Consider the following 24,380-nt stretch of genomic DNA (forward strand, 5'->3'; position numbering starts at 1 on the left):
CACGGACCATTTTGATGAGATTTTGTCCCTTAGACCCAAAACTTTTAATATTATTGTTATAGTTGGATAAGATTTTCCCCTAAATTCCATGCTGTAGAGCAGGGATGTCAAACTCAAATACACGGTGGGCCAAAATAAAGAAATTGGTAGAAGTCAAGGGCCAGACTGTGTTTCAACACACGGACGTCCCAGGCAAATAGCAAAAAAAGTAAATGCATTTCAAACTGAAAATAGTTTCCTGTTGTAGTATTATGGTGGTCCGTGCAATATACCAGAGGGCCAGTTCTAATACTAATTAAATATCATCCCGCGGGCCAAAGATAATTAATTCACGGGCCTGATTTGGCCCCCGGGCCTTGAGTTTGACATATATGCTGTAGAGGCAAACGTTGATCAAAATAAAAATTCTACATTCTCTAATTGTGTAGACTTCTTGTAAATTAAATAATGTAAAAGCTTAACAATAATGTAACTCTTGAGAGCGTAAAATGAAGATCTATAAGGGTCCATTTGGTTACCAACTCTCCATCATTTAGCTGGGACTATACCTGGAACTACCTAGAATATCAGTGGTCCCCGGACCACTGATTGAGAACCACTGTACTAGGTGACAAAAATTATCCCCTCACGCAATACCTTGTAATCCCACTAGTCTGCACCACAGTGTGCCAAATAACACGCACATGTCACAGTGGAAACACTGTAGGGTTCCCTGTGGGGATTCACCCCTGTGTGGAGCTAATCTCACATTGGCCATCCGATCAGACTGAAAAGAGACAGTTAAGCGGTGTTCAGATGGTGCAGGGAAAAAGTAAAAGCAAAACACGGAGACTGGAGTTTGATTGTTCTGCGGTGCCTCCGGCTTGGCCGGGTGCTCCAATGAGCACTAATGACCATGTTTTGGGTGGTTGCCATGATGGCCAATTACTTAGTTAGCAGAACTAACAGAACTGAAAAACATTTTTTTGAGGGATGCACATTGGTACACTTGGTCAATATCTACCTACAGTAGTGTAATGTCTTCCACACAGACACTAATGAAATATCACTTCAGCACAGAGACGCCATGGATGTGACACTCCTGCTGTGGGTGTTTCAGTGTGCCAAGATTGACTAATGACAGCCATACAAACAAATTATTCCATGCCTGCCTCCCTTTGTTTAGACTAGAGAACAGCATACTGTATATTGTACATAATGTGCATAGACTGGTACAGTATAACATAAAAGAAGAAATCTATATCAAACAATTGCTCTTGTGGTGGTTAGTCCGTTAGTGCCAGCTGTACCGATTCTGTTGCTCCATGTCAAACACACTGCCAAATAAACATTAATGTTACGTATCAACGTCATACTTCTTATAATCTTCTTAACAAACAACCAAGCTTTATGTAATAAAATCTATAATTCACCCGTGGCGTAAAATAAATAAATAAATAAATAGAGAACGGACATGATAAAAATGATTTATCATGTATCGTGAGTAAATTTAGGCCACAGTCCTAGAAAACCAGATCTAGCTAAGTTTTAGCTTTCATCGATTATTCATCCTGGAGAGTTCACTCGTTCACTAGGAAGAGAGCATTAATATAGAGATAAAAATGAGGGAACACATGTACCATAGATATGCTCATAGTGTATACTGTATATATTGTATACTGTATGGTATGTTATGTAATGTATTTTATTATATATGTATACACATACACATTACACACACACAGGTGTGTATATAATATATATATATACACACACACACACGGGTGTGTGTGTGTGTGTGTGTGTGTGTGTGTGTATATATATATATATATATATTAGGGCATTCATCAAAAAATCGATTTATCGATTTATCGATAAATTATCACGAGTCGACTCGCAGCAGCGCGAGTCGAAAGTTGAGCTTTTTTTTTTTTTTTTTTTCCTCCCCTTTTTTCATGCGATTGTGTGTGTGGGACACGGAATGCAAAACCTGATTGGCTTACCCTGATAGTGTGTCCTGGCTTTACCAATAATCACCTCATGCGTAGGTCATAACACAGAGGGCGGAACTTAGCACAGTGGAGGGAAAACTTAAACACAGAGGGCGGTGGAGGGAAAAATAAGGAGAAAGGTGTCAAGACGAAAACAACAATGGCGGAGAGAGAGAATGCAGGTGAAACCAGCTCGCAGACCCCGACAAATAGATGGTCACACGTGTGGAAATACTTCACATTAGATGAAGAAAAACAAACGGTGTCCTGTACACTCTGTAAGGCGACCTACGTGTACCACAAGAACACAAGCGTTATGCTCGGCCATCTCAAAAACAAGCATGCCGGTAAGGGGGATACTAGTCGCCCAGTGCAGACGTCAATGAGCAGTTACGCCAAAAAGCCTCTATCAGACCAAAGAAAACGGGATATCACAGGTTTAATTATAGATGTATAAATCGTCCAAGACACCAGACCTTTGTGTATAGCGCAAGGGAGAGGCTTCAAAGCGATGCTGAAATTTTTTGAACCGGAATACACAGCCCCGTGCCACAAAACTCTGTGGGCTAATATCAACCGAGAGAGTGACTCCGTGCGAGCCAGCATTAAAGAGGACAGCAGCGACGAGGAGGAATAGAATAGAATGTAGGCCGTATTTTCCGTTTTATGGGATTATTTAATTTTCGTTTTTATTTCAAAAGCATAATCTGGGTGAGTTTTAATTTAATTTAATATTTGTTGAAGTTGTCTCAAGTTGAGAGTGCAGTGCAGTCAGCGCATATATTTTTTATTTTATTGTAGGCCTAATAAGCTGACGTCTTTTGTGCATGCAGCAATGTGGTCTGTCTGACTGACTGAATATAATATGCGCTCTGCCTCTAATTGTCCTTATTGTTTTGGGTTGACATTTCAAGAAAAGTGCATACTGTGATATGTTGCAAAGACACAGATCTTTAAATACAAGTTGCTCAAGTTGAACAGCAGTGTGTCAAGTGTGGTTTTTCTCCGCGGCCTTCCCTGCGGCCTTTTTCTCCGCGCCCGCGCCCGCCCCCCCCCCCCCCCCCCCGCCATAAACGATAAATCGATACGACTTCAACTTTACTGTCTGGCAAGACGACTGGGAAAAATCTCAAGTCGTTAATGCCCTAATATATATATATATATATATATATATATATATAAATAAAGCACCCTGCGGCCGTTTGGCCCCATCCTAAGTGAAGCCCCCCCATACCTTGGCCAACTCCCTCACCTCCATAGCTCCCATGTTATCCTCATGCCTTGACTGACTCTCAACGTGGCTTTTACAGGTTAAATAAAGGTTTAAAAAGAAAAAAGTGTTTTGGGCATTCATTCTGTCTCTCTTTAGTCGTTGGTAGGATGTGTTTGTGGCATACATGTGTAATAGAATCAAGACTCATGGAGGGTTCTGTCACTTGTACAAGCAGAACTGTATATAGAATATTATAGAAATAGTAATAAAATTAGCATTAGTCATAATTAATGCTCATATGACTGTCCTTGTAAACAATATGAATATGTTTATTTTATGTCTGTGTGCAGCACACTGCATAAACTGAAAAAGACATATGAAAAGACCTCTCAGACCAACGGAGTGTCCATGGTCTCTGGAGCCACATGAAAAGACCTCCCAGAGCAGCAAAATGAACATTTCACAGAAGAGAAATGATGATAAAGAAAGGAAAGGACAGTTCAAGGGCACATCCACTTCCAACACAGCCTGCTTGGTGATGTGCTGCTGTTTTATAAAGTGGAGATGGCAGTCATATTTCTACGTTTTAGAGCCACAGGGCCCACGCCAAGCACCCTGCTGCTGCGTCTGCCTCACTGTCATCTACAGTGATGGCCACAGTCCCTCTAAATTATTTTAACAGTCATTAACCATTTAACAGTCATTAACCAATGTGACACGTTGTGAGCTTGTAGATTGGCTCTTTGTCTTCTGACCAAGTATAAAATTTATGTAATATGTAAGTATATAGTATATACATTGTATAGTATATATACTAGATTGTAAATAAATAAATCAAATAACAGAGGATTTTACTGTACTGCACATGTGTGAAAACGGGAAATAACCAGAGTTTTGAACCATTTCAAAAGGTGTCCCACAAGGAAAAATACTGGGCCCGATCCTTTTTAGAATCTATATAAATAATATCACCTCATTTTTAAATAACCGTAGCTGTCATCTCTATGCAGATGACAGTCATTTATTGTACTGCAGACTCTATACAAGTCGCAATGGGAAAACCTACAACTTTCTTTTAACGTCCTCCAGGATGCTCTTATTGGTCTCAGATTGATGTTGAACATCAGCAAAACAATGTTGTTCTCCAGAGCCAAAAATATCTCCTATAATGACATTCACATATCTTCTATGAATGGAGTTGATATCGAAAGAGTCACAGAGTATAAATATCTTGGTATTTGGATTGATGAGACTTTTTTTTTTTTTAATAGTTTTTATCCCAAGATTTTGTAACCCATTTTTCACCCCTGTGTCAATTATCTAATGTGATCCTGGGCTCTACACACCCTCCACCAATCTGGAGAGAGCAACAGACTTGAACTCATGCTTCCTTCATGCATGAGTGTCCAAGTTGCTCCTGACAGAGGGGAGTTTCCCTGGTTGGACGTAGCATGTGGAAGGAACACATTATTCCAACCAGTTCCTTTCCCCTCCATCAGGCACCCCAGCTGGCCAGGGGGAGGCAGTTTAGAGACCAGGATTACTGCATGTTTTTTGTGAGGGTACCTACTGTACCCTAGGGGGACACGGGGAGAACATGTGAGGGTACCTACTGTACCCTAGGGGGACACGAGGAGAACAACTTCATTCACTGTCCAATACTTCTATACGGAGGGGGGTGAAATGATGACAGGCTCCTGTCAAAATCTGACCCCCCCTCCCCCCAGTCAAACAACACTAGTGAGACACTAGTGCTTTCTAGGGTATGATTTGGGGCCCTAAAGATGATTACAAAATCAATATCAACATCTTAATACTGTCCAATACTTCGATACAGAGAGGGGTGAAATTATGATAGGCAGTTGCTGCCTACACTGTTGCTGCCTACACTGCCTACACTGTTTTTCTTTTCCTGATCTTCTGATGTATTGTGATGTTTTTCTATGTGATTGCATTACTCGACAACACACTGAAAATGAGTTTGATTACTCAGTGTAATTTCGAGAATAAATAAAACTTGAATGAATGAATATAACAAACAATGAGCCTATTAAACCCCGACATTAAATACAGCAATTTGTTGTTGAGAACATAATAAATGTGCAGTAAATCTGCTTACCGAGACCCTTTGGCACGATGCCGCTGCTGTCAGCGGGGTTGATGGCCCAGTAGTAGTACTTGAGTGTATGCATGAGCTGCAGCACGGTGCCCACTCGACGGATGGTGCTGTAGATAGTCGCTGTTCCGATGAACTCTGCCGAGAGATACGTGTATAGAGACAGCTGCACCTGGAGTGGGAAAGCACGCACACACACACACACACACTTGCTTGCTTATGGCAGTCCATCGATGTCGATGATGACGTTGCTCATAACAACGTGAAATCTACATTATACCTTTCAAAACTACACTGTGCTCAGTAGTCTGGCAGCCGACAGGCTTCTTTTGTTTAAAGTGGGAAAATTTGCTATATACCGGTAGTCTTTATTGGCCTAAAATATTGTCTATATACATACATTTGTGAATCCACTTGCTGACCGACTGTCACTATTGGGCAATTATTTTTGTAGGGGTTTCTTGTGACCCTACCATTAACATCCTATGGGAGGCAAAATTGTAAAACATGTCAAAAATGTCCTTTTGCTGGGCATTTATTGAAGGTCAATGTTGTCCCCCAACATCGTTGTCAGCTTTAATCTTTTCCCCAGTGGCCTCAAGATATACTAAGTTGCCAAAGAATTCCATAGTCTCGCATTCTCTCAAAATTTGGCTCTCAATACGAAGGCATTTCGGTTGGCACCCGGGTTCTGTGCGCGCACCACTGGTCGCTAACCATGCTTTTTTACCGTCCCTCTCTGACTCATTATTTAAAGTGTGGCATAGAAATGGTATTCACTCCTTCAAATATCTTTATATTGATGGGTTATTTCCGACCTTTGAACAAATACGACGCAAATTAAATTTACCCCAATCACATTTCTTTAGATTTCTACAGATACGACATTTTTTAACACAACACACTGCTTCATTTCCAAACATACCTCCCAACTCATCAATGGAATCTATATTTCTACCTGACCCATTGCTCAAAGGAGGTGTTTCTATTATTTATGTCTCATGTTTAGATAATGCCTCCTTGGAGTATTTAAAAACTGCTTGGGAAAACGACTTAGGAATATCTATCACTGACGAGCAATGGTCTACATCTCAAAAGTTTGTGCACTCTTCTTCAGTATGTGCCAGGCACGGTCTTATACAGTTTAAAATATTACACAGGTTACATTTGTCAAAGGAAAAACTCAACAGAATGTATCCAAATGTGAATCCAGCCTGCGACAGATGTGGCCAGTCGCTGGACACTCTAACCCATATATGTTCTGGCATTGCACTAAACTAAGATCATATTGGCAAAGTATATTTAAATCACTGTCAGACATTGTTGGAAGACCTTTTGACCTGGATCCACTGACAGCAATTATGGGAGTCACAGGGCCTGGGGTCAAACTGTCTACTTTCCAATATAACATGGTAAAATATTCATTGAATATTTCAATAGGTGCACGCTAACCCCTCTTACACAATAGATAGCACAATAGAAAATTGGAAAGAAAGAAAAGGAAAAAAAGGAACCGAGTGTTTTTTCTTTATTATATTTTTTCTTATTTAAAAAAGAATGTCTGTAATTCACTTAATTTACAACAACATGTTGGAAGTTTGAGAGCAAGATTGTCTGTCATGTTGTCTGTCTGTTCACACTTGTCATTGTTTAACTGTTTTTTGTTCTTTCATGTTTATCACACTTATATGTCTTTTTTATTATGTATTGTATGTGGAACATTTACATTGCCTGTTATTTTTTTCATTTTTATTTAACTGAATTACTTATTATCATTGTCGATAATATTCTGAAATTGTCATACAAAAAATGCCTAATAAAAACAGTATTTAAAAAAAAAAGATGTCCTTTTGCTTTAAGTAGCATGTGATGTGTCGAACTAGGGGGTTTTCATGATTCTTGAATCCATTCCAAGCATTACTTTTGCACAAAAAACACTCCTTGGGCTATAGCCAACGGCCATTGCAATCATGACAAATGTGATGAGGTCAGCACATTTTGGGCAGTGGCTATGGCTGTTTTTATCCCAATAAAAAAAGACTATATACAAGTTTCATACATAATAGTCAAGCTCTGTTTTTGTGCTAATAGAGGCATGCAGGGACGTCTACAGAGTGGCAAAACAATACTTTCCGGCCTTGACAGCTCATACAACCAAATACAAAAGTCCTATCTGATTGCATTAAACAACTGACTTTATGCATGCGCATATACCCTCAGCCGAATTAGCAACAGGTCTGACAAAATGTGTCATTCTTGCCATAGTTACTCCAACAGAACGGCCTTTTGCCATTCATCTGGAATGAGAATGTGAGACACTGTGAATGTTATGATGCGAGCAATGTGACATATTGCGTACGATAACTGAATTTCCATGAGAATGGGCCTGAAGCAGAATTCAATGGCAAGATTGATTCCCTTCACTGCAATGTGGGTACAAAAGGCCAAGATCAGACGGATCATCCAATTAAAACCCACCTCAGCGGCTGTCTTTTTTAATGCTCCTAGCTTTTAAAACCACTGCTCTCTGAAGTCTGAATACAGCACTTTTTAGAGAATAGGGACATTGACTTTGTGGAGGTGACCTAAGGAAGACGTTCTCAAACCATTCCATGTCAAGGACCCCCAAAATATATGTAAGCTCGACTTGTGTTGTATCGTTGAGCATTGTGAGCTTGTAGACAATTTTTTTATAATAATGACACGCAAAAAAAGTGGTCAAACTGCCACAATAATCGTGTGAAACTGGATTGTTTTTTTAAATACTGGCCCCCACTTTGAAAACTAAGGGAACAGCAAGTTGCAGCTCTTGATGCCAATGTTGCTAAAAGCCTTCTACCGTGAACTCACTTCATTACCTCAGCTGTGTCCCCTCTCTTACCCGCACTATTATGTGCTCCATTTTGGAGATCTGCCACAGGGCAGCCTCCAGGGAGACACTTTGTATTGTGTATTTATTTTGTCATTTATTTATTCATGGCCCCAGTGCCCCACCGGCAGCATCACTAAGGCAAATGTATTCGCCATGCCAACTCAGCTTCTTTAATATTATTCATCTACTTACGCGGAAGGGTGTAGCCTTTTATGTAGCTACTGTACCTACAGTAGGTTGCTGTTCGTTTAACCATTTGCCTGTGTTTTGATATGCCTATTTTCGGACAGTCCTGCACTGTAAATATTATTACAGATTGGTGTTTGGAGAGTTTTGGTAAATAATAAACCAACCAAATGCATTCTTGTACATGTGTCATACACAGTAGTAAAAATGTTGTCAACCTTTCTTGAGTTAGAAACTTATGATTGCTTACAGACAGTATAAGTAAGTAAAAGTATTGTATATACGACTATACACCTCAAAAACATGTGTTCTACTGCTGCTTTAAGTCATTTGACTTAAAGCAATAGCTACTGTACAGAACGACTGAAACAACAGTTTCATGGAGTCTTTAACCACATGAACCCTATAACCTATTTTGGAGCAAACCTTCCAAGAAAACAGCTCACCTTTGCGGGGGTGTGGATCCAGAGGGCAGCGTTGAACAGGATGTGGTCACACAGCTGCTTGAGCAGCGGAGCCCCGTGTGTCAGGCCGTCCAGATACTTGCCGAAAGACAGGAAGTGCTCCAACACCGCCCTGGTGATGTGTGCACGCGACGACTGGAGGAACAAGCACAGCAATGTCAGCACGCCAGACCACAGTAAAAATCCTTCAACGGATCGGTAAGGATTTCATTGTGCACCGATATTGATTGTGTCATGCTGCTTACGTAATGTAGCATTTCCATATTGTTATTGGATGGTCTCTACATGAGGTCATGTATGTATGTGGCACCAACATGAATTCTAGCATCCCCATTCTGGGGTGAACATTCAGCCAAAATAGCAGATCTAGTATAGAACCTTGGGGGACCCCCCGGTCAACAATGTGGGTTTAAGACGTGATTAGCACACGTACTGGATATGTAGATCATGACAAATAAAATGAATCATTTGTTAGTGTGGTTGCCAATAGGCAAATAAGACTGTTGTCGTCATGTTGTTCTCTCCTCTGATTGGACTGATTGATTGAAATGTGTATATGTCCCGCCCTCTTCTGATTGGACAGTATTCCTATAGGCAACCACACTCACAATTTCCCAGGATTGCATCCTTCTAGTTCAAAACAGAATTGAAAAATCACACTTGTGTCATACATCATCATACATTATGTTACATCACATTCCGTGTTCAGCCAATCAAATCATCGCTATGGGGTACACACATTGCTCAGCCAATCAAATCATCGCTGTGGGGTACACACATTGCTCAGCCAATCAAATCATCGCTGTGGGGTACACATATTGCTCAGCCAATCAAATCATCGCTGTGGGGTACACATATTGCTCAGCCAATCAAATCATCGCTGTGGGGTACACATTGCTCAGCCAATCAAATCATCGCTGTGGGGTACACATATTGCTCAGCCAATCAAATCATCGCTGTGGGGTACACATTGCTCAGCCAATCAAATCATCGCTGTGGGGTACACACAGACACACAAAGCTGGGCATAGGAGGGGCTAGCGCCGGCGGCCCTCAAAAATACAGTAGTGACTTTGCAATAAGATAGACTTTCAGCATAAGGAGAACTGTTCTGTCTGGCCCTTGCTTCCTTTCCAGGTGGACGGGGCAGTCAGGGCAGTGGTAGTAGGGATAAATGGAGAGCCTGCAAATGGATGGTGTGTCCTAAACAGCCCAGAAACAGATGGCGCGATACAATGTGTGGTGGTGAAGTGTGAAACCTGGCAGCGGGATGGATAGGAGGAAAGACTGTCAGCTCTCAGGTGCAGAGTGTGCCTGGCTGTTAGTTAACAGCAGCTGATGCCCACAGGCAGGCAAGTCAACGAGTGACACAGAGGAGTCATTTCTCTCTGCACTCTGGGGAGGCCAGCACACAATCACATACAGGAAAACAAATCAAGGGTGATGGAGAAGGAGGAAGAGAAAGGAGCCAAACAGAAAGGAGAAAAGGCCTTGTGGGGCTCTCTCCCTCTGGGTCTTTTCATTTCACCGACACATAGCTCTCTGCTGCTAGTGATGGAAGATCAGAACGTGTTGACAGGAGTTGGGAGAGTGCACTGCACAGCCTAGATAGTGAGCACATCTACGGAGGGGAAAGGAGGTGAGATCAAAGGGCTTCCTCGATTTGTTACAAAAAGAAACGTTTCGCTAACTTAGCAAATGTCGTAGCACAACTTTTATTCATCATCTCACACTGAGAATCAATTATGTAGTACTGATCAAAGTAAAATGGTGGCGATGTTGAATCTTCTTATTCCCAGACTGTGACACTGTTTTGTTATATTGATCGACACTGAGAAATGGGGGAGTAAACAGACTTCAAGGAATGCTTTTTTGTCTCGCAAAGCTTGGGAGCAAATATAACATCATTATAATTGAATAGCAGCTAGAAAAAAACAAGTTGAAAGCTATCCCGACAAGAAAGGGCTTTCCCAGGGCTGTGTAAGTCGTGTTTTTGAGTGGTGCAGCCACTCCAAGGAACAGCAATGTCCCTATGTCCATCCATGTGTCCGTCCATCCCTATGTCCCCAATGTTTAGGGTACCAGTAGGGGCAAAAGTGGCACTGCTAGAAACAGAGAGAGAGATAGTGTTGCACTGTTGCCTGCTAATTACAATGTGGAGCGTGCATATATAAGAGAGAGAGAGAGAGAGAGAGAGAGAGAGAGAGAGAGAGAGAGAGAGAGAGGAGAGAGAATCTTTCCGCCAACTGGTCGGGCTGCGCAAAGACAGACACACACCCACGCACAAACACGGTCAGGGGCAGAGACAAAAACATAATCTCCGCCTCCCGGCATGGCTTTGATAAATATCACAGTGAAAAAATCTACTGTACCTTCTCCAGTAGGTATCCGATGACCAGAAAGCCCTTCCCTCCCAGCATCTGCTCCTGCATGGCCACAGAGCTCTTGAGCAACTCAACCAGGAAGGCCAGGAGAGTGGCACTGTTAAAGAAGATTGCATAAACACAAAACTGTTTAAAATACCTATCTATTCACGGGAACTATTCCTTTGAGGACACATACTAGTCAGGTAGTTGAAGGGCCAGTTCTATAAATGGCATCAGCAGCAGTATGGGGAGACAATTTGGGAGAGTGACAGAGAGAAAGAGAGAGAGAGTGTGTGTGTGTTGAGTGTCAAGGTCATTTTCAAAGGATGTCAGCAATCAGCTGGGAACTATGGCTCATCACTTTGATCCCACGTCAATTCAGAGCAAATAGCCTGCTCACTTTCTCGAGGGGGGTGGGGGAGTGTTGGGGGTGTCCACTGACTGCATAGAGGGCAGTCTGTGTCTTTGTTGCGGGGCCCCCTTGGTCGACAGCTTTGGCTGAGTGACAGCGATGCTAGCTCACTCTCCTTAATCGGCTTTCCCTCACATCCTCTAGTGGGCTCCACTCCAACGCCTGTGCTTCAAAGGACAAAATCACTGCGCTGCAGACTTGCCCATAGACATGCACACACACACACACACACACACACACACACACACACACACACACACACAGTGCAAGGTCTCTCTCACTCACTAATGCATCCAACAGTAACCAACCTGGCCAATAATGAGCCAGAATCAAGGACAAACACTGCGACACTGCACGCACGCACAAAGCTTGACGTGGTGGTAAACTTTTATGTTAATCACAGAATAACAGGATGGAGAGGAGGATTGAGAGGAGCGACGCCATTTTTCAGGTGCAGGGCAGACAAGACAGTCATATTTTGCCATTATTTTTCAGGTGCAAGCCAGACATTGAGTTCACAGTAAGAGTGCCTGGGCTGTGATTTCTCAACCCAGTGGGTTGAGGCTTCCACAGTACTCAATAGTCTGAAAGGCTCAGCAATGACAGGGCAGCAGTGTGGACTGTGGAGACAACACATTTTGAGGGAGAAAACAAATGAAACCACTAGAGAAAGTGCAAATAGAACCAAAATGATAAACAATAACAGAGAGACAGACAGACAGACAGACAGACAGAGAGAGAGAGAGAGAGAGAGAGAGAGAGAGAGAGAGAGAGAGAGAGAGAGAGAGAGAGATCTATAGAGCTCTGACCATCAGGCTTGGCTCTGAAAGCTATGTGCCGGTCTAAACAGCTTGCATGTACTGTACCCAGATGTGCTGCTGTTGCAGAGTTAATACAGGATTAGAGTGGAGCTCTCTGATCTCACGCCGGCCACAGCGGGGAAGCTTTGGACAAGCCAACTGAGAATGGCCACAGACTTGAGTATACTGTAAAATATTCAGTGTAAAATTCACCCATAAAGTTCCATTTGGGATGCAGGAGGTAGTCAAGGAAATATCTTGGTACTTGGACTGCTTCGACGGAAGGTGAGGAGAGTGTGGAACTCATGGGAGACATGATGGGAGATTACCTCAAGAGGCGGCTGTTCGTGGCTACAGTGGAGTCAGTGTTGCTGTACACAGGGTAGAGAGACATGGATGTTCACAGTACAGCAAGAAAAAGCACACAAGAATGCTCCGAATAGCACTCAATGTCATATGGGCGGACGACATCAGAAACGTGGACCTCTATCGGGGGTCTCCCACGGGGAACAGACACGGTCAGAGAGAGAAGGATGGAAGAGGCGAGATGGGGAAGAGGCGCACCACCTACTGTATGTAGACACACTGTGATGCGACAGCGGAGGTACAGTAACACTGCAGAGCTCAAGTCCCTGATGCTAGCCAGCGATTCATGGGCCCAGAGTAGCTGTTGGATATAGTCTGCACTCTTACATCGCAACCGGTTAACAACATGCCAATTGTCTACTCACTGCTTAGGACATACAGTATTGTACATACGTATTGATCATTTTGCTGTTGATTGCTGTATATCATGTTTCACTATCTGGTGGACAGAGGGTTTGTAAGTGATGTCTCACTATGTGGTGGGGTGTGACTGTTGGACGACTCACCACACAGTAGTCTCCACCTGGCTGTCATTCAACTGACGATGGTCCAGCTGGGCGAAGAGGGGAAAGAGCGGTGGTCCAGCTGGGCGAAGAGGGGAAAGAGCACCTGGATGCCACCAATTGAGTGAATGGCACTGTAAATGGAATGAGTCACGGTGGCTTTCACATCCTGTTGGAACATGACACACACACACACACACACACACACACACAGGAAAATGAGTATTCAGTTGAGAGGGTGTAAGCATGAGTAAAGTTTATACTCATTAGGGGTGCAACGGTTTAAAACCGAACTGTTCGGTACAGCATACACGGTTCAATATAGGCTTACGCCCTAATGAACTTTCGGTTTGAAATGAATTAATTTCTTACAGCCGCGGAAAATGTATTTCTCTGTCACACACCGTCCTACTAAGAAGTCTAGCACTCTATCGGTCACACACGGCATGATGAAGAGAACCCAGTCCTCGTCTTTAAATGTCTTTCTTGAATAGACCACTCTGTGGAATACACAGACACACACAGCGGAGTAACATCGCGTCAACAGGCTTGCACCATCTTTTTAAGTCTGTTCAGATCTGCTTCTGCACTCGCTGTTGACTTGAGTGCAACAGACACCGTTGAGGGAGAGCAAACACACAGAAATGATTCTCAGATGTAAGCTTGCCCGTTCGCATATATCATTATATCAGCAATAGTATTTTTCTGTGCGACACTCTCCCCCTGAATCCCTCCCCTCTCTTAAATCACTCTCCTCTCTGCGTGCACTCAGTCTGCAAGTGTGAGTGCATAGGTGCATTTTTTTAAAGTATAATAATGACGAGGCACATTAAATACTGATATAAGGTTTTTTTCCTTGAAAATAATAAAAACTCAGAAAATACTGGAATGTGTCTGGATAGGGAAAAAAAAGTTTTTTCTTTTATTGCTAATAAACTATTTTCTTTTAAACTGTAACGAAACCGAACCAAAACCGTGGCCCCCATACCGAGGTACAAACCGAACCGTTGACTAACTGTACCGTTGCACCTCTAATACTCATGTCTGTGAGTTTGATGCCTCAGTTTGATGGTGGGGTGACGACAACGACGACCTCTTATCTCCATAAAATGGTTAACAAATACAACATTCCACGCCAGGATTCTGGCAGGGATTTTCCCCCCATGTAACCCTAATTTTGAAGAGCCAAAAAACGCGACCGGATGTTACTTATCTTACTTAGGAGTGTGTGTTTTGACGGACCGGATACCCGTCTCTCGCTCTGCGATCACAAAGGATTTCCCGTCGAAAAAAACCTTGTTTTGACCAGAAATGCCATCTGGGATAAGGAATTGGACATAAAGGCGATCTAAAGAAACGGATACAATGTGTGTGGGTGCGTGCGCCGATCAAGATGGCGCATGTCATTGATGTTTACACCATCACCTAGCAACCCAGCTAATGTAAGTAGTATTACGACCTGATCGATCATAACCACTTTAACTCAATGTATCCATTGAGTTTTTCTTTAAATGGTTTCAGAAATACAAGGATTCCACCCAACAGCAACGATATCCTGTGCCTTTGGGAAAAGTGACTGACCTGTAGCATAAGAGCATGGGGTGAGTGTACAAAGATGGAGGCGTTTTCCTTGGGCGAGGACTCCAAGCAGAGCTGGGCGTCAGTGGCCTTGGCGTTATAGGTGAAGGCGATGGAGTTAGCCAGTTTGCCGTCATACAGTACTTGCTTATGATGCTCCACTAAGTGGATGTCACTCTCCGACTTGAATTTAAATGTGCTCTGTAGTAGGGGAGAGAGGGGGGAGGGAGACATTGTGGGGACTGGTGAGTGAAAGCTTGGCCTTTCATTCATTTGTCCAGCTAACTTTTAAATCATTTTAAATCCAGGCCTACTGGCCAGAAGTATTCTCACAGTGCTATTGGTTTCTACGGTATGAAAGATAGCAAATTAATGTATGTCTGTACAGCCGAGTAATTAATTGTATTTGCCTATTGAACTACAGTAGAATAATCTCTACTTCGACAATTTAGGTCTTTGGCTTGCTGTGAGCGTGCACAAGAAATATGAATGATACAGCATTATATTATCTGCACACACACACACACACACACACACACACACACACACACACACACACACACACACACACACACACACACTTACTTTTCGGGTAGAGATAATGATGGTCTCTACTCTCTAACATGAGACACACATTCATAGAAAAACATTGGAGCACACTGCCTGCATTCCTCCACTATACAGACCAAGACCGTGTTCAACTCTAGCAGGGTGACTGAGGCTATGTGGCTACTCGACAAGCTGAAGGAACTCTCAAGCTGCATGCACTCTGAGCCTGCCCCCAAACGCTGAAAAAGTACAGCATGACATAATGACTTTAACCTACAGTAAGGGAAGCATTCTGTTTTATGGCCAGAGGTGGCAATGCGAGTGTGGGAAATGCGTCATTACCAACCTTCATGGGTTCAAGCTACCAAGCAGAGAAGAATATGAGCGCCTGCAGTGTTTTTAGTTGCTTTTGCTTCAACCACCCAATGTTAATGTATAAAATGTTACTCAAAAAGGCAGTGCTTTTCAAAGCACTGTCCTGAAAAACATTTTTGTAAGGTTGGTGGTGTGGGCAGCCATACTAATGTGATAATACAAATACTTCAGAGTTGTGAACTGGGGTTTAAGAAAACAAACTCAGATCAAGTTTGTGTGTAATGCGTGCGACGTGTGTGACATTAATCTCTAGTTAATAATAGTACATGTAGGTGCTGCTGTCAATGAGCTTGTCTTGTTTTGGCATGGTATACTATTATAGTAATTGAATTAATTAATTAGCGCTATAGAGACATCATCATCATCATACCACCGGAAGTTATGCGGGAAGTTCCGGGAACGCCTACTGAGTGGCAAAAAAACGACTTTCCACTCACTGGCAGTAGTCCAGAAAGATCCTTGATAATCCTTTCACGTACAGTAAGAGTGTTATAATCAAAGTAGCCCCAGGAACATAAGTTGCAGTAATAAGTATGCCAGACTTTAAGCTATAAATCATATTGTGTAGTTGTACTAGTAACCTTAGGCAAGGGCAATCTGATGTGGACTGGCTGACAGATGAATAGCAATAGACAGTCACAGTATTCTCACCCAGGCATATAGTCACTAAAATAAATGCATGCATAACAAGTCGATGTGATATTTGAAGGTTAGAAGCCAAGATCTCCATGGAGGCTGCATTAGAAAGGCTGAATAGGGTGCTCCGTGGAGTAACAGAAACAAGTAAATGCATATATTATTTATCATATTACTCCAGAGATAATGAGTACAAATTGTGTTAGTTGTGGATTAAATATGGACTGGAGTAGTACCAAAAAGTGTGTTTTGAAGAAAATGCTAATTAAAATCAGTAGGCATAAATGGGCATGGTCTACAGTGTAGACCATGCCCACAACTAATAATCCACAACTAACACAATTTGTACTCATTATCTCTGGAGTAATATGGGGTGTCAAACTGGCGGCCCGCGGAAGATTTTTTTTTTTTATCTTTTTTTTTTAATAGCCAAAATATACTAATAAGTAATGCTGCATGATATATCGAACATGTACCTTCATCAGAGTGGAGAATATAAGTATAAATCAAGTTGAGCAAAGCCACTCTTCTCTGCCCCTCTCTCTAACAGACACAGTTAACGATCGCTTTTTAAGTGCCTGCCAGACAGACAATCAGATGAAATGAAGGCAGGTGTAGAGTAGAGTGTAGACTAGTGAACTGAACATGTTCTCTTTATATCAAGTACTTCATACCAGCCCCTTATGAAACTACTTCTCCCCAAATCCAAATGGATTTCATTTTCCATCCTGAATGGCAGTAACTAGCATACAATGAGAACTGAGAAGATCTCCACAAAGGTTTACTCATCAAAACTGATTATAAAACTGTAACCATCAAAGCATGCACTCAACATATAATGGTTATGTGACCATGGCATGTGCATAATATAAAATCTTATAAGTTGTATCTGATATTGATTAATATGGGGGGTGGGTTCAATTAATCGATTATTAATCGGCAGAGCTGTCGACTATTTGATTTGGCTGATGGTCACTTTGTGGCATCCCTACAAGTTACAACAAGTGAGTAAGTGACTATCTCTCTCCGCAACTGGTTGTGGCCCCCATCAAGTGACCTTTTGACCAATGCGGCCCTCGCCCCAAGTTGAGTTCGACACCCCTCTACACAGTATATAGAGCATATAGAGCACCGAAGTCTGACGTCAATATCGGTAGAGGGCGCTAAGTCCACTGGTTCATGTACTTTTGTATTTGCATTGTAATCCCCATACAATCCCCCATCCCGGCCGTTTCACTCATATGGACTGCTGCTGAATTAGTTACATTTTCGCTAGAAACAAACTACATACAATAAACTACAACACAAATAAACTACTGTTTATTTTTGGACCACAATTCTTATATGAGAAGATTTTAAGATGACCCCATGTTATTCTCCATAGAGAAACACTTCCATGAACTAGAGGATGAGCGGGTGACGTCAGGACGTCGGCGCTCTATTGCGTCATGATCCAAGGATTGTGTAGGACCTACAGTATGGTTCACGAGTTATAGGCCAAAACAAAGTGGGCTGGTAAAAGTGTCTTTCTTGGCCTACTTTAAACGTTTGACGCTGTTCTGACCGACCAACCGACAGACAGAAAGAGGGCCAAAAACACAATAGCAATAATAGAAGATCAAGCTCCCAATATGTTGCATTGCAATGTGTTGTCCCATATGTGGCTCAAGTGGTTAAACTGAAACAGCTGGCAGTCCGTTGTAGACAGCATAAGTATGTCTGTTCCCTGCTCTGTTCCAAAAAGCCACTACCAGACTGGTCCCAGCAGCCCCTTAGATTAAAACAGGCAGGTCTCTGGTCCCCTGGACAAGACACTCAACGTGCTAACCAACTCTCTGAACCCATGCTGCTCACCTGGATGCAGTGTCTCTTACACACACAATAGCCCCATTCACGACTACCCATAAATGGGGGTAATTGCTTGCTTGGAACACCTTATTCGCAATTTCAAGCAATCTGGAGGGTCATTCCATAGTGTTCGCTTTGTAATCGAAGGTCTGGATCTCAATTTAGGAAGGAAACAGCAAGTCAGCAGCGATTAGATAAAGGACCAAATGAGAGGTTCTCAAAGAAGTCTACAGGCATTCTTTGGCCATATGGTTCTGTACAGAGCTGTAGACGCAGATTTCCCGAAAGTGGCATAAACATTTCCAGTTGCAAATCATTCTCGCACACATATGACACCTTCCCATATTTTTCTGGTGTAATCTGCTGCAGAAACATACAGTATGAAGGTGTCTATATGTTTCTGGTTTAAATTGGCAGGTGCACCAATCAAGTGAAGCCATGAGAAACTGAACCCAGAACTGGGTATGCCACCTGTTATCTTCCGCAGTCTTCAGAAATGCAGGGTTGTAGCCGGGTCGGAATGCAGTGGAACGCTGTCCATGCAGGTTGAGAACCCCTGGCTTACAGGACATAGGCACAAGGTTATACAGTATTTTAACTAAACTCTATTTAGACTAGTTTGGTTCATCATAACTGTCTTATTTAATCTTCAAACGGTAAGCACAGTGAGTACCTGCAGCGACATAAAAGGAAGAGTGGATTGTTTCCGTTGTTGGGCAGATGGTAACAGGATAGGTGGGCACCAATGAAGAGTGGGCACCTCAGTGTTAATACAATTCATGTTGTTTTCCCAAATGTGATGAAATAAAATATTTGGAAAAGTAAAGTAAAGCATACATGATTAGAACATGTTTAAACATTCGACATTCGTCCTTGTGGATGCGCTTGGGAACTTAACACCTGCTGTGACACACAACTTGTGCCTGCTGCTGCATAGCTCAATGCATTGTTAAATGATTCCTAAAGTGTATAATGTATTCAGCCGTATATGAAAAAAGATAGGCATAGTTGCCAGGCCAGGACAGAGCCACAAGGCATAGAACTGCAGCATGGCAGAATTGTTTTCAGATTTCAGGTGATGCAATCTGCATGTGTGTATTGTGTAATCTTATTTAAACAGTCAAGTACAGTACATACCTTATAGCCTGGTCCAAGCTGATGAATTGCAAATATCTGTGCTGGATTGAGAGCTTCACTGAATACATAGACGGCTCCTAGCTGTCCGCAGAATACTCTGTTAGCGTCTGCCGTCTCTGAGGACCCCAGGAAACATTTATCATAACTCTGGGAGAGAGACAGAGAAGAGAGGTCATGCCATTTCCCCATGATAGGAGGAACTACATTCCAGCTTCACAATTGAATAGGAAGACAAATAGACACAGGAAAAACACAGGCTTATTTCACAGAGCAAAATGTCATTGGCAAACAGTGCCATACTGAGCCACACGTTGTGAACAACCCACTGCCGGTCGGCTTAATCAGTTTTATACAAAGCCTGCAGGAAGTGCCAATGATTGTAGATGGATTAGGCAACCCACAACAGTTTACAATATGCATCAGTTGCATTTTACCAGATTTTGTCCATTTTCCTCCACGTTCGTGGATAAAAATACAGGCACATTTGCATTTTATTTAAAAAAATCCAAATGTTCTCTCAAATCAAAGTTGATATTCAGAAATGTATTGGTCTTTATTTCATTCTTCAGGGAATTCCCTGAAGACGTTGGCTTATTTTTAATACATTTCCAGCATCATGGCTATGAGTGTGCAGGCTTTTTCTTCTTTTTCTAAACACCATCTAACAGTACAAATATTTGCAGACACAATACAAATTACTATTTACCTAATATAGGTTAAAAGAAATGCATAATAAATAAATATGAAACGAAAGAACAAAAAACAACCTTCAGCCCTGAAATACTGCATCTTTTCCATGTGCACCTTTCCTTTAAAAAACAAGGCTGCAAACATGAAAACTAGAGTTAATGTGTGTTTGGGGGAAATCATGCTTACATCATTTGTGTTGACATTCCATGCCATGTCGCCATAGGAGACCAGTTGTCCGTTAACGTAGCATCGTATCTCACTGTTCCTCCAGCGGTTGTAGATGTGGACTATACTGATCATGTACCACTAAGGGTGACAATAAACACAACTTAAGCATCCAAAATGGAAAACGCTGAATTTATATAGTGATTTACATATTAATTAAGCTGGGAACATTGTATGCTCCAGGTGATATGCCCCACTAGTAGTTTAAACAAGACAAGTGTCTACTAATGACGTGGCTTCTCTGTGAATCCATTTTGTCATCATAGGATAAATATTATGTAATTTTGATGACATTTTCTATTGTATGGTTAACAGTTATAATAGGCCACAACTTGAATCGGTCTGTTATAACACCACAATGAGGTCGATTTGAAACATTTATCGCGAGGAAGCTGCAGCTGAAAATGTCGATTATACGAACCTTTTGCATTTGTGGTGCCCCCCCCTATGGGTAGCAGAGAAAGTGATTTTGGAGGTGTGCTCTAAAGATGGATGTTGCGTACATGAAGGCACTGATATGCCAAAATTTGTTAAGATGCATAAATATGCAAAGCAACACATTGAGAGGGCAGTAGTGTAGAGCAATGTAGTCAGAGACAATCTTCACCTGCACAGTAACTGTAGCTGTGTAGTGGGGGAGTGAACTGATGTTCTGTAGCTGTGTAGTGGGGGAGTGAACTGATGTTCTGATGACATTTCCTCTGACAAAAGGCTGAGGAAACACCAGTGCATATATTGCACTCTTTTCTGGAGTTATTCTTTTTTATTTATCTACTGTAGTTGGTTTTGATGAAGTACACTCACAAGACCCAAACAGGATTGTGGGAGCCTGCGGCTCTGCCTGTCTTGACTCCCAGTGGGAGTCAAGACTGGCAGAGCGCAGACACCAACAGCAGGTTTTAGCATATTTGCTTTAAAATCGGACCCAGGAGGAGCATCGGCAGCGGTAACTTAGAACTAAATCTACACCAAGGAAGAACAGAAGAACATGTTCCCACTTCCCAGGTGTTAACTGAATAGATGGCAGGTACCATAGGGGGTGGTGCCAGACAAATTAACGAAATAAAGACGACGAGCTCTTGTTCCGTTTGAACCGGAAGTAAAAGTCACCCATTTTCGTGCCACTATAGATGTCCGTTGTGTCCGTCTGATCTGCGTTTTTTTATCGTGTGATCTCAAATTAGGGTCTTATCAAGCCCCGAATATCGCATTTTGGCGCATTATGAGCCATACTGTTAGTAAAGTCAGGATTATGGATTTTGCCTGTTACTTCCATGGGGGCTAACAATGATGCTAAAAACAGGGGAATATATATTTTTTAACTCTGGATAAAGGCGAATTAATCCAAAGCCGTCTTAACGCCTGTGGCTACCTAGACAGAGTTAGATATAACTCTGCCATACGTCTTAGGCACTAAATAAATGTTAAATTTTCACATTTAAAATTGTGGAATGAATCGTAAATACTGTAGCTGAACCTACAGTATCATTCTATTGAAAGGAGGACATGCATTGGCAGCGTTAGGCCAGATTTTCACATCCCTCTCACAATATAACGGTCAAATTCACCCTTTAACGACCAACAAGTGGTTAAGAATCAGACCTGTACTGTAGTACAAGCCCTTCATTATAGGAGCCTGAGAGTGATTAGAAATACCGTAATAGTTGCACTTACCTTCCTGGGCTGAAAGTCATATTTCACACAGTGCTGGAACCCTTTTCCCTTTGACTTGAGTGATGTCACGATCAAACAGTTGCCAACAAAATGTGCAGAGTACCCGATGCCTTTACTCGTTCGAAAGCTGTAAGTGAAAGTTCATAAATAAATACGGTGAGTTGTTAACTTGACAGGTGGAATCAATTTAATTTAATCAACAGACAGGGTGTAATGGATGTACAGTATGGAATATGGAATGTATGGAAGTGTCTGATGGAATCATAAAACATGGGGTGGTATCTGTAATATTTGAATTTGCCTAAACATATTGTTTATAATAATTTGGTTTCTTTGCCATGTTTTCACAATGTCCCCTCAACATCATTAACTTTCATGGTTGAAAAAACAACCATTGTAATTACAATGTTATTCTAATGAATGAGTCTAGCTCAAGATCTTGAACTAAGGAAAAGTTGCTATTTGACTTCATAGTGTATTGTTGCACTATGAAGTCAAATAGCAACCTCCTGTTACCATAGGCAGGACCGTGAGGCAGGTGCCAGTGAAATGCGCGAAAAAGCAAAGAGCAGCCCTCTTCCGGTCGACCCGGAAGTGAGCAAATATCTGTAGTCTACCCTTACTCTAGGTTGTGGACGATCGCCAGGAGGATTATCATCATTAGCGTGAGCTTGGATTAATGTTTTATAAGCTCCCAAATATGCTACTTTGTCCCATTTTGAGTAATAAAGTACTGATCAAAGGACTTTGATTTAAACACATAGCGGCAAGCAGCACACATAGATAGCTACAGTACATGTATGTAATTAATAAAGAGCAGAAGAATGGGTTACAAGACAATCTCATCAATAATGTCAGAAAGAACGCACAGCTGCAGAGCCTCCACAAAACTTGCAGTTACATGACTGATCAGCGGATGGCTACAAGCTACGGAACTTACTACTACTTTTATTACTGCAAGTGATTCCATTCTCTTGCACATTGTACCTCAGTGGGGCTTTCTGTAGTTGCCTGTTCATTCTCTATATCGCACATACTGTTCGTTGGGTTCGCTCACTGCACTGTGCAGGATGGACTGTAGTAAACATTAAGTACTTTTTCCCTCCTGGATCAGAACGTGGATGACGTGATGTGATAGCCAACCTCCGATGTGAATTAAGCCATATTGGGCCCCAATACCGATAAAACATAATATCGGATCGGTTACATCTCAAAATAATATATCTCAATATACTGCATCAACAAAGTAAACTGTGACGAGGGATGATGAGCAGGGAATGTGCTGACATACACCAAAACAAAGGGTTAAAGATGTATTTTGTGTCCCCCAAGGGCTGCAATAGGGTATATGCACAGCAGCCAATTTGGAAATAACCACGGTATACTGAATGGGACAGAGCCTTAATTAGTATCATCAGTAATACAAGTAACAAGTCGGAAGAGGCCCGGAAGTAGGAAGCATTATTTCCAAAATGGCTGCTGATGTGCTATGCAATAGAGCGTTGCAGTCGCCCCTCGAGAGACCCGGAAAATAATTCCACATTCATTTTCCTCAGACTTTTCAAAAAGTATTTATTTAAAGACGTTTACGCCACGGACAAAGCCAACTCTTGTCGTGACAAATCATGACGATAAACAAAATATTGTGTTTGTTGTCATGATTTGTCACGACTCGAGTTGGCATCATACGACGCTTAAAAGGTCTTTAAATAAATACTTTTTTAAATGTCTATGGGGAAAATGCATTGGGAATTATTTCCTGGGCCTGGCCAAAGGGGGCGGGAAACACCTTTCTAACTCTGAGGAGACCGGTGATTTGATGAGCCACTCTGCAGGAGATGAACCACAGGTGTGTTGTCCTCCCCTTGTTAAGCCTTAAGGCAATTTAATTGTTTTGAGCAGAGCCTGTTTTCTGTCTCTTTAATAGTTCATTAATACATTACAGCGCCCAGTGGAGCAGTTAGGGGCCAAGTGTCTTACCCAGGGAAAACCTCAATACGCCTGGTTTTACAGGGTCAATGTCACTGCAACCCATGCAGTTGCGAACTTGCGACTGCCGTCTTTCAGGGTCCATTAGGCTGTTCTTGGCAGGGTGGAATTCCTTGTCACATTGTTGATACTAGACATCCAGTGTTAAGAGGAAGATTGAAATGGAAATGAGTTATGGAATTTTGAATGAATAGTTCTCCATCAATCGCGTTCTTGGCTAAATGTTTCTGCAGCACTGTCCACGCCCACCGTCATCCCAGGTCACAGATTGGTGATATTAATTACTTGACCTGTGGATATCATTCAGCACAGTAGCAGTCATCCAGAACACAGAGCTGTATTTACTGTACACCGTACGAAAATGTCAACATAGCTGAAAACTACAACCACCTCTCTTCTTGCTCTGCTTGGG

General features: G+C 42.1%; 1 protein-coding gene across 1 annotated transcript in view; it reads right to left on the reverse strand.

The window, feature by feature from the left end:
- The window catches only part of nbeab (neurobeachin b), a gene marked incomplete at its 5' end in the record, with an annotated part of 240,535 nt that overhangs the window by 166,464 nt on the left and 49,691 nt on the right, over window positions 1-24,380 (reverse strand). Inside the window, 9 exon segments of the mRNA XM_080772482.1 lie at window positions 5,303-5,471; window positions 8,804-8,956; window positions 11,193-11,301; window positions 13,271-13,326; window positions 13,329-13,436; window positions 14,849-15,046; window positions 19,391-19,537; window positions 20,267-20,386; window positions 21,980-22,106. Of these exon segments, the coding sequence (XP_080628608.1) occupies window positions 5,303-5,471; window positions 8,804-8,956; window positions 11,193-11,301; window positions 13,271-13,326; window positions 13,329-13,436; window positions 14,849-15,046; window positions 19,391-19,537; window positions 20,267-20,386; window positions 21,980-22,106 (1,187 nt within the window).

The sequence above is a fragment of the Protomyctophum bolini genome (genome assembly GCF_963924005.1).
Source record: "Protomyctophum bolini genome assembly, chromosome: 9".
NCBI lineage: Eukaryota > Metazoa > Chordata > Actinopteri > Myctophiformes > Myctophidae > Protomyctophum > Protomyctophum bolini.